The sequence below is a fragment of the Dasypus novemcinctus genome, chromosome 17, assembly GCF_030445035.2.
Source record: "Dasypus novemcinctus isolate mDasNov1 chromosome 17, mDasNov1.1.hap2, whole genome shotgun sequence".
In the NCBI taxonomy this organism is placed as follows: domain Eukaryota; kingdom Metazoa; phylum Chordata; class Mammalia; order Cingulata; family Dasypodidae; genus Dasypus; species Dasypus novemcinctus.
The window spans coordinates 31,936,889-31,949,037 of record NC_080689.1 but is presented as its reverse complement, the minus strand read 5'-3'; the positions used below and the strand labels follow the sequence as shown (position 1 = coordinate 31,949,037).

Sequence of the window (12,149 nt, the reverse complement as noted above, 5' to 3'; positions counted from 1 at the left end):
AAGATCATTCGGTGCTTAGTGTATGTAGCAGGCACTTGGCTACTGAAAATGTGAAGGAAATGATGGTGGCATTTCTTCAGCCTCCATATATTGCAGAAGCTTATGAAAAGGACCATGCAACCCTGATCCTCACCCTTCTGCAACTCAATCACTACACTATCAGAGAGTCACCTAACTATTCTTCTTGGCTCTAACTATAACAGAACAGTAGCAAATGCCCACATGAAAGTCATAGTGCTGTGACCTCAATAGTTCATTACTCCTGGGAGCAGGGGTATTTTCCATCATTTCTCGGCAGTGCTATGTCGAGTTCTTTGGGGCTACAGGCAATCTGGCAGGTAACGGATTTGGATCCCGTCAGTCCAATCTCAACCTCTGGGAAGCCCTGTGCTTCACCACCACCATGGGGAGAGGTCCAAAGACACACTTGTTTAGTCTATCAGCTCACCTGAATCTAGTTTATTTGCCATAAGTAATGCTTATCAGAGAAAGAGAAAAAAGGAGGAAGAGACCAAAAGTACTGCTTCACTCTTGGCCATGTTTTTATATTAAGGCTCAGTTTCTGGAAAAAACAAAACATTTATTTTAAGAGCTAGGACATATCTCTACTATTAATGAGCATGTTATTAATCAAGAATATAATTATTGAAGGTAGACCATAAGCAGACTTTTTATAGTATACTTTTCATATTAATATGAACATTTTACATACAGGACAGTTACAAAATAATCCTTTTGGAATACATTTCATTATTACATAGATTCACTAACATGTATCACCATATGAAACCTTGATGCAACATTGACTACCTAGTAAATGATAAAATGATAGGCTTCACCCCAACACATGTTTTAGTGAGATGACATTATTTTCCTATTAAAAAAAAAAAACTAGAAGGAATTTCTGGGCATAGATAATACCCTATACATTTTACAAAAGTAAAAAGGAATATATTTTTAGTTAATTCACACTAAACCATCTTATTTAATTTGACCAACTTGGTCAAATTAAAACAAATTTTTATATGTGAAAGTGGAAGAACACAGAATAAACGACTTTTCCGGTTAATGGCAGCAATTACAACTTACTCAAAACTGAACTTAAGCAGGTACACAAATCTACAGGATTGGAAGACTTCTTAAAGGTTATCCCACCTTGGAGACTGATCCCACTTATCACCAGTGCATGAAACTTTGGCCTACTTATTGATAAGAAGTCTCCTTAAATTTGACTGTTCTTCAAAAAGTGGTACTCAAGGGGAGCAGATGTGGCTCAAGCAGTTGGGTACCTGCCTCCCACATGAGAGATCCCAGGTTCAGTTTCTGGTGACTCCTAAAGAAGACAAGTAGACACAGCAAGTAGACACAACGAGCAGACACAGTGGACAGATGAGGGAGTCATCTTAGGGTATAGGGAATGGATGTGTAACTCCAATAAAAGAGTTAACTGACTTGCCCAAGGTCAGTCTTAAAAAAAAAAGTGGTACTCAAAAAAAGTTGTATCAGAATCATCAAGGGTATTGACTGAAAATGCAGGTTACGGAGCCCATTCCAGGTCCACGGATTTCAAATGTCTGAGTGTGGGGACCAAGGAACGTGCATTTTAAATAAACACTTCATGTGCTTCTTGTGCTTCAGTGTTAGAATAAAATTGTTTCACCTATGAAAGCAAACCCATTTAAGCTTTCCTAACAATCACAGCTGAGAACCCCTTATAGAAGGATGTGTTTAAGAACATTTGACCTTTTATTCAAAACTGTTACCCAAATATTCTTGCTCTTATTCCTAAAAGACATATAAGCAGAAACTTAGAAATACTGAACAGATTATATACCATTTAGGAATGTTATGAGTAGTTAGTAGCTTCTCTTATTTTAAAAAAATATTATAAGTGGTTACACAAGTTTTCCCTATTATAAGACTAAATTATCCAGGAAGGTCAGTTTTTCTTTTAACAAATGACACATTTTAACTTTCTTCACATATTACTACAATAGTTATTTTTTTAAAAGAACTTACTTGTACACAGGAAATAAGAAATAAATATACAACATTGAATTAGATTCAAGACTCAAAGTCAATTTGTTTCCAGGACTTGGAAGAACTTCTTTTGTACTGTTCAAGTTCCTAAAAATAATAATAACATTTTAAAAAAGGTATTTCTTTAAAAAAAAAAATCAACTTTGCACATTAAAGCAGGCACTTTAAAACTGTCTTAACATTTTTTAGATACACCAATGTATCCTTTATGACAATGTCATCCTCAAAAGTTCTTGACAATTATTTTGTAAATGATTATATTTAGGATTTCTTTTCCAGAAATGCAGTCTTATAGAGTTTTTATGTAGTCCAAGCAGCACTTAAAGATGAATTCATTAAAGTTTCAGGCAAAATTATATATTACATATATATACTATATGTAATATATATACTATATAGACTATATAGACAATGTGAATTGTTTTCCAACTAATAAAATGGAGTATTTGTCATATTTCAAGTATTTATTTTATTTTATTTTTTTTTTAAAGAATTTATTTATTTATTTTTATTTATTTATTTTTTTAAAATATTTATTTATTTATTTAATTTCCCCCCCTCCCCTGGTTGTCTGTTCTTGGTGTCTATTTGCTGCGTCTTGTTTCTTTGTCCGCTTCTGTTGTCGTCAGCGGCACGGGAAGTGTGGGCGGCGCCATTCCTGGGCAGGCTGCTCTTTCTTTTCACGCTGGGCGGCTTTCCTCACGGGCGCACTCCTTGCGCGTGGGGCTCCCCCACGCGGGGGACACCCTTGCGTGGCACGGCACTCCTTGCGCGCATCAGCACTGCGCATGGCCAGCTCCACACGGGTCAAGGAGGCCCGGGGTTTGAACCACGGACCTCCCATATGGTAGACGGACGCCCTAACCACTGGGCCAAAGTCCGTTTCCTATTTCAAGTATTTAAAAAAGGATCATATTTTTAGTTGTTTGTTCTTCAGCTCTTGTCAAAAGCCTGGTTGAAGTTAGCAAAATATCATTATTTAAAGTGTATATATCTGTATATATCTGTGATATATACATTATTTAAAATGTATATATCTGTGATTCTACCATTAGGTCTTTATCATATAGAAATAATAGAGACATGCATAAGAATATAAACAGAAGGATCTTCAAGGCAGTACTGTGCATACTGGCACAGCTGCCAACAACATAGACGCCTACCAGTAAGGACTGATTCACTGCATCAGCCTCCTTTCACATCTGGCTTCTACCTAGGTGGCCAACAAAAGAATACTGATCATATGTGCCACATGAAAAAAGCAAATTGGTAGGGAGAGGACAGAACACTTCTATCTTTTATTTCATATCCTTTCACATTTTTTGAAAAAATTTTCACAGTGAGTATATATGTTACTTATACAATTCATAAAATAAAGATAAATTTTAATGGAGGTGGAAATCCTGCCTGAGTCAACTGATAAGCATAAAAAGGCTTATCTAAGGGGACTGCATGTTGTTCAATTTCTAAGGAACTGCTTGAAGTATTTTATTATTATTATTTCAGATAAGCAAAAAATGGTTACTCTGCAAGATAGGTTATTACTGCCCTTTGGATAACATAATTGAAGTTCATAGTAGCTTTGAAAAGAAAATTCATTCTCATTTCTAGAACAGTTGCAAATCATCTCTTTCATACCTATCCTCTTGTTATTAAAATTTAAATGTTACAAGTTTCAGAATTGTATATAGGCTTTAGAGAGATTGTCATAGTAATAACCCCAAAGTAGTCTTCACAGCTTGGTTTATTTTTCTAGTGAAGTTAATTCAGCTCACCAGTTATCTGCCACTTATGGCTTCAGATTGTTAACTCATAGAGAATAAAACGGTAATTAGTTGTTGCAAAATGGCAGTGCTGAATTATTTTCACTGACCTTAAAGGTCAGGACACTAAGATTCTTTGCTAACAGTGTCTCTCTTCTGTAGACAGAACTGAGAGAGGAACAGGGCTTGTCACACAGGCCATGCTGGAGGGAGAATCACGGACAACTGGTGCGATACGGAACTCAGCAGGTCACCAGATCGTTAATTCTTCTAACATGTGACTGCAAACTAATGATGACGCGTGGGGGAAGTTTTCTTTATCCTTCTCAGTGGCTGTTTTGGAGCATCATTAAGAGTGAAAGCAAAACCAAAAAAGGTTTCCATCTGGACTCTTAAAAAAATCACTAGTATTTTCAAATATAAATGGAACAAGAAACTGTCTTATACTTAAAACACCATCTTTAACAAAGGATAGTGTGAGTATGTTTATCTGACTTACACACCTAGAGGTTATAAGCAAATTGATTCTTAAAATCAAGGATTCAAAACAGATGTTGGGGACTTAGGTGGGGTTGGCCAGGAAGCCCTCAGAAATAACTTTACTCCAACTTTTTTCCTTTATTTTCATTGACAATAAAAATATAGAAAAGAGGTAGAAGAGTCCAACAAGTGCTTTCCATACTCACATCATCTCAAAAACGGGAATGCTTTAAAACTAAAGGGCTAAAAAAATACTGATAAGGTGTTTTCTGGTGCGCATGTGAGGTCTGGCAATAGAGAGAGCTTTGAGAAGAGAGAGCCAATTAGGAAAGGTAGTTAGTCTGCAGAAAGTGGAAGAGGAGGAGTCATTTTACAGATAATGAGGATCTCCGTGCATCTGCGGGGATGGGAACAAGAAGGATTCTGGAAAACAATCTTAAAAGAAAACTTTGACAACGAAGACCTCAAATGGGAGATTAGGTAATGTTGCAGCGTGCTGCCTTGCTCTCCCAGGGTTCGTCAGGAGAATGTGGCTGAACTGAAGTTCTGGGGTAGAGGGATGGGCGCGTCCCTCTTGTCTAATGGTTCCATTGCTACTTGGGTTTTTTCGAAACAATGAATCTCACAAGTTAACCTCTCTGTCCTAGAAGTGGCATGCTCAAATTTTCCTACCAAAGCTTATGGACCCTGAACCTCATGTTCTGTTTTATTCCTGATGATAACTTAGGCCCTAATAACGAGTCTTGGGGGTGGATCACATCTGGGGGCAGGGAGGGTCAGGGCCAGCCCTGTACTGATAGGCTACTGTATTATATTTTAATGAAACACGGGGCCATCTCTTCTCCCAAGAAGTACAAGACTCAAAAATAACTATTTGGGTGAAAGGTCTGCAGACACAGTGTGCGTACAGACTTCTTTAAGCATTTACAGGCTGCTTTTAAGCAAGGCTGCATGCACGCTTGTGTAATTACAGAAAACCCTGAGACATTTTAAAATTTAGAAGTAGTTAAGCCATTTTTTTCTTTTCAATGACTATTATTTTTGCTCCACATGTCAAATAAAATAAAATCTAAAGATTATAACGCTATTTTCACTAAAAAAAAAGCAATGATGATATTTAAAGAGTAAAACGATAGGTAGGCAATATGAAGAAAGTGTTGCAGAAAATAGGGCAGATTTTCACCTAGTACAGATAAATTCTTTTACAGGCTGCATTAATAAAACTGGCAATGACAACCTTGCCCATATAAAAATGAATGTATTTTAAAATGTTTAGTGGGAAAGCCATAATAATCTTTCAAAATTACATCTACAGAGAATTTTCACATAAGTCAGCTTAAAATTAGAGTCCCTAAAACTATGTTGGGAGTACACAAAATAACACACAAAGGAAAAATTTTGGATATTAGAATTTGAAAATATGCATTTGGATATTAAGTAAACAATTGAGCATGAAGTGGGAATCATTGCAGAAGCATAAAATTATATTAAAGTAGTTACTACAGGTGCAAAGTGAAATCAGTGTAATTCATTTACTGAAACACCACTAATGAGACTGGTTTAAAAACAAATTTAGAATATTATAACTTTTCAGGTAGGTTAAAAAGTCTTTCAGCCAAGGGATCATAGGAATTAGTCACTGGCTAGCAAGAAGGTAGAAGAGTTAACTGAAGAATGATAGGAGTTTGTTTTCCAGTTCCTCTAAAATACTTATGTTTTAAGTCAGGGAAGATGGATTTTGGACATGAAAACTCATTATACTTAGTCCTTTAATAATATTTAAGTTATGAGAACTTAAAGTAATCATTATGCAATATAAGATACTCTTATCAACAATGGCAGTTAATTATTGACTTCTAGATAAATGTTATTAATTCAAGGATAACGTCCAACTAATCTCTACAGCCAAGCTGCACACATAAGGGTTATGTGAGGTCATTCTACGATTTCTACAACATGCTTCTCACCTGGTGACAGCTACAAAACCCTGGAAATACCCATGGTATAATTTTCAAAAGTCTTCTGTATCCATGCAATAGTTTTGGCTTTTGGACTCAGTTTAAAGAAAATGTTTTGCTAGAATTCCATATAAGTCTTCACTTACTCTAGAGCCCCTGAAGATGAAAGTCTGGTGTTGAGAAAAATATCCTGGTCACTGCTCCTGGTGGACAGTTGCCTTTGGGTTCCCTTGTACCATGTGACTGCTCAAGTCGCACAGCTCTGTGAATCCCACCTGAGAGGTTCTCAGGGCTTTCATTCTGTAGGGCTCACTATATATGACCTTTGTCAGATACACCCAGATCCTGTACAATGTCTCATTTTATCAAACTAAATGGAGATCTGAGAAAATCCAAGCATTTGGGTCATGAAGATTTTAATGACTTTTACATTCTTATGTCAGACTTGTGGGCCAGGAAAGAGGCCAAAAAATGGCAGAGTCCCATTTTTAGCCTCTTTCCTGAGACATTCTGGATTCCAACAACTATGTTTGTGCTATCAGACTGGGTATTCCTAACTGAACAAGATTAATTTTCTGGTACAAGGAAAGGATAGGTATGTCTGGATGTCCTAATGATAAACAAAACCTTTTGGATGGTTCTGCCAACAAAAAAATATCATGGAAGTGTCTCCCTAGCAGGAAGGTAAGACTCACTACTCATCTTTAACATAAATTGGAAAAGTAAAAAAGGATATGTGAACATTAAATCATGCTGGGGTAAGGGGAGATTAACTTTTCTTTGTAAATATCAGAATTTTATTTTTTTCTATGGTGAAGATGTAAACTATTTAAATAATATTAAAAGTGAAAAATAAAACAAAACAACCCCAAGTAACTAAACTGAGAAAAATCTAAGGAATTCCAAAGCGATTTTTGTACTAAAAATACAAAATGAAATAAAAGAAATGTTTAGGATAATACCTGATCCTTTTGAATTCTCATTTCATCCACTTCACTTTCAGCATATTGAGGGTCTCGTGCAGGGTCCCTGGCATCTTTCAACTTGTTGATACTCTGAAATTACAGTTCTTCAAATCATTTCATGCCCATGCTCCCAAATCTTCAATGGTTACTGTCTGCCTAACAAACCACGTTCCCGGTGCTAAGCCTGGCCTTGAAGGTGCTCCATATTTTGAGCTTCTATCATCATCACTGAAGCCCCTCTCAAATTCCATCAGATCCTCTTTTCTCTCCCCTTTTGGATGTTTTCTCGCCCTTTTCTAACATCCAAAGAGCTGTTTGAAAGTGGAGCAGGAATTATGTCTTATTCATCAATTAACCCCTACAGTGTCTTGCACACATTAGATCTTTGTTTAACTGATTTTAGATGTTTGCTTAATTGATTTTTTTGGACATTTTTTAATTTGATTTTTTAGTATGATATGAAAACAAAATAATTGCCATAGTCCCTTTGGAACATTTCCCAATAGTTTGTGAGTAGTATTAAAAATTATTGGTTTAAAAGAATTAGGAATATATACCTTTGGTGGAAAGAGCCTTTCATACACCTTTTTCCACAGCTCCATTGGTGAATGTGCATGAAGTTTTCCAATGTCATTATCGGGAACAGGAGGAGATCCTAAAATTGGAAGTTTTATTCCAAATGACTGCATTGATTAAAATGTTACAGACTCTATCAATAAAACAGATGACCATTTACAAAAGTATAAATCTTAGATCACTCATTTTCCCTCTCCCTAATATAGACACCATTAAAATTCACTCTGACCCAGCATAGCAGGACCTCTGAGGCAGATTCCAGGTCAAGAGAAAGAGGAGGCAAAGATTAGAATGGGTGTACTATAACACTCATTCTCCACACTTATATTGCTGCCCCCTCCAAATATAAAAGTTTGATATTCTCATGTGTTCGTGGAGATGTAAGGAAACAGATACTCTGATGTGCTGCTGGTTAGAGTATACAATTTCCAATTTAGATATATTGGAGGGTAATTTGGCACTATCTATTAAGATAGTAAAAAAAAAGAAAATCATACACTATTAGCCAGCAATTCTATTTCTTGGTTTTTACCTTACACATACCTGCATACTTGTATTAAGGATTTCACACTGCAGAACCATTTGTATTAGCAAAAAAAGAAAAGGAAAATGGTGAACTAAAGTTATTACAGCCTGGCCCTACTTTGTAACACTATCCAGCAGTTATAATACTGAAGAGATCTATATATAATATTAATATAGGAAAATCACTAAGGCATACTGTTGAGTAAAAAGGGAAATTTTCAAAATGAGATAGAATTATGTTAAATTTTTTCCTACACCACACACACATGTATATAAATGCAAAGAAAATGAGTGGAAAAGATACATACTAACGTCAACCCTTACATATAATATTTTGAGCTTTTATAAGGAGAATGCCTGTATGTACTGGTTATATAATTTTAAAATTTGTTGTCCATTCCTATTTTCAATCTATAATCTCAGATTTTGCATTCTTTCTGCTCCAGCATCTATGTCACTCACCAAGACTGTCTCACCATTGGTCTTCCAGGGCTCCTGACTACTTGGGAAAGCCTGCCATGACTCACCCAGCATACTCGGATTACCCATGTGTTACTTGTACTCATTTGTTACTTGTACTCATTTGTGTGTATTAAAATTCAACACAATTTTATCATCTGTGCAGATGATAAAATCCACCACCACAGTTCCATCTCCACAAACTACTTCCTGTTGCCCTTTTATAACCTTCCCCCTCCCTCCCATGGTCCTTCTCCCCATTCCTTACCCCTGCAGCCACTAATCTGTCCTTCATTTCTAAAATGTTGTCATTTCAAACATTTTATATACATATACGGTATGTATATATACATACAGTATATAATCTTTTGTGATGGACTTCTTTCCCCCTTTCTTTTCATTCGGCAAAATTCCGTGGAGATTCATCCAGGTCATGTGAATTTATAGTGTTTTCCTTTTTATTGCCACGTAGCACCCTATGTGGTATGGATGAACCAGTTAATCATTCATCTGTTGAAGGACATCTGGGTTGTTTACAGCCTTAGGCTATTACAAAGAAAGTTGTTATGCCCTTTTGTGTACAGGCTTTGGTATAAATGTAAGCTTTCATTTCTCTGAGATAAATGCCCAAGACTGCAATTTCTAGGTCATATGATAGTTGCACGTTATAAGAATCTGCCAAAGTGTTTTCCAGAGTGGCTGTACCAATTTACATTCCCACCAACAATGCAGGAGTGATCCCATTTCTCTGTATCCTCACCAACATTTGGTATTGGTATTATTTTTTATTTTAGCCATTCTGAGAAGTATGCAGTGATATCTCACTGTGGTTTTAATTTGAATTTCCCAAATGGCTTACTGCATTTCCCTCATGTGATTATTTTCCATATGCACGTCCTCTTCGGTGAAGTGTCCATTTATATCCTTTGCCCATTTTCTAATTGGATAGTTTGCATTTTTACTGTAAAGTTTCGAGAGTTGTTTACATATTCTAGATACTAGACCTATGTTCAATATGTGCTTTGAAGTGGTTTCTCCCAGTTTCTAGCTTGTCTTTTCATTCTCTTCACATTAGCTTTCACAGAGTAAGAGTTTTAAATTTTGATGAGGTCTAAGCTCCATATTCTTTTTTTAATTCAGTTAATTCTCAACACTTTTCTAGCCTCCAACTATCCATCAGCATTATCTACCAGTATACACAGTGATTTTTACTGCTATTGAAATTAATTTGGTGCCACTGGTAATTATGAAAGAATGTCTCCCATGATCACTCATCAAGCAAAATCACCTCTCTTCCTTTCATTGCAATTCAATCTATAATATCTTTACGAAGATGTCTACATTTGACGTCATCACTTGTATCTTGTAAGAATAATGGGGGAGCAGGATAAAAAAGAAAACCACTGCCCATTAGAGTGTTAAAACCAAATTCAACCAACCCCAGACTATAAAAGTTGCTAGGTCTGAAGATCTTCACAACAAAAATAGCTTCTGAGGACCATAACAGAGTGGTGGGGCAGTCTTCACAGATGGGCCCAGGAGGTGGAAACAGAGCTGGGTCTTGACAGACAAGGACATGGATGGTCTTTCTAGCCCAGGATGCCTTGTGAGTTAAGGCCTGAAGGAGTATATATGAGAACAGATAACTCGGATGCTTTTTTGCTTTTCTTTTTTGTATGAAGCAAAAATTTAAAAGTACCTGGATATCACTGAAGGAAAGGGAATGCATGCACATTTTTTTAGTGGGATAGAGTTCAGAAATCGGTCTCTTAGGTGGCTTTTCCATAACAAATATATCAGTGTGATGCATGCTGCATCAATATTGTATGTACAAAGTAAATACGGAGGAAAACAGCAGCAAAAATGAAACCAGAAGTGGTGGTATGCTGGAGATCATGTGATCATGGACTAGGATAAAATCAATAAGCAATTAAAAAAAGACTGAACAATCCTAATAAGTTCACCAACCTATTTGACTTAAAGAATCCAATCCTGCTGTGATAAACAGTGGTTTGTTCTGATCCACACATATTGATTTGCTACATGGATAAGGAGAAAAAAGAATCTAGTTTAGCACTGTGATTCACTACTGTAAATACTAATTGCAAAGTTTTATATCTAGCCATGAGTGAAAGCATTGCTAAAGAGTGAATTAGTAAATATCAACAGAAAGGATTTAAAAAAGTAAAGGAAAGCACAAATAAAATTTTACCAATAAAAAAAGTGATGGGCCGAAATTACCTTAGATCAAACCAAGAGAGGTAGCAAGGCTAAGAAAGACACATACTAAAATTATCAATTCCATTTCAAATAAATATAAGAAAGCAACAATAGAGGAAAAGCTCCTACAATGTGGGAGGAAGAAAGTAAAAGAAATCAGGGGAACAAATGTAATAGTATCATTTTATTCTCATCTCAAACTTTACATAACATTTTAGTTGTAAAGTTTGAGAACTATTTAAACAATATAACAAGCAGGAGATAAACTGAAATTATATCTTTAAGAACAGCCATCTGGGGCATTTTCCCAGTCAAAAAGCAAAAGGCTGGTGAGAATAATGAGATGAGACAATCCTGGCAAAATAACTAATTAAAAAAGATCTTTAAAAATATATTTTAATATTACCTTTTGTCAATGCCAAATGCCAACTGGTTGATAATTCCACGTATTTTTAGTAATACAGCTTCTGATTTACTGGTAAACTTAAACAAAAAAGCAGGAGAATAAATCGTATGGTCTGTTTTCCAATTGCAGAAACAGGTAAAAAATATATATGGCTTTGAACAAAAAGAGACTACAGACAGAACTACTATTTATTTACCCAACAAATACTTTTGTTTGAGTAGACAAAACAAAACCTGAAAAAAGGAAAAGAAAAAATCTCTATAAATTAGTTTTAACTTACTCTTCAAAATTCATATGTACATGATGTGGAAGGGCCTTGTGCTTGGGCACTACTCATTTCTGCTACTCCCACATATGGATCCACAGTCACTGCCAAAGGACTTTTTAAAAAAAGTATGTGTGTAAGCATATGTTCACATACTCTTATGATCTAAATGAGGAAGTCCTCAAATGCAATCAGGCTGGTTAGGCAACAGGAGGTACACATCATAAGTAACTTGTACATCCAAGAGCATATGACTGTCTTCAAAGCAGTCACGTGGAAGCTATAGATCTAGGCCCATAACACTAACATTTATGAAAATGAGGTTTTAACTCCTCTTTTGAATGCTTTTGGAGCCTGCAAAATAAGCTACTGAATGTACCCAGTGGTGGCATATAACAAGGGTAACCATCACCAGGAAACATAGGGGTAAAAAGATCAACTTTCTGGTTCCAATGGCAATTTCACAAGATAAGCTTTACTCTGGATTAAGGA

At 35.9% G+C, this 12,149-nt stretch overlaps 1 protein-coding gene across 1 annotated transcript in view; it reads right to left on the bottom strand.

The window, feature by feature from the left end:
• Positions 1-524: 524 nt before the first annotated feature.
• The window catches only part of DYNC2LI1 (dynein cytoplasmic 2 light intermediate chain 1), a 53,576-nt gene continuing 41,951 nt past the window's right edge, over positions 525-12,149 (bottom strand). The window contains exons 9-13 of the mRNA XM_004447301.2: positions 11,393-11,469; positions 10,735-10,805; positions 7,764-7,861; positions 7,204-7,296; positions 525-2,127 (exon numbers count right to left, since the gene is read on the bottom strand). Of these exons, the coding sequence (XP_004447358.2) occupies positions 2,065-2,127; positions 7,204-7,296; positions 7,764-7,861; positions 10,735-10,805; positions 11,393-11,469 (402 nt within the window). The 3' untranslated portion in view covers positions 525-2,064. The remainder of the gene's footprint in view (positions 2,128-7,203; positions 7,297-7,763; positions 7,862-10,734; positions 10,806-11,392; positions 11,470-12,149) is intronic.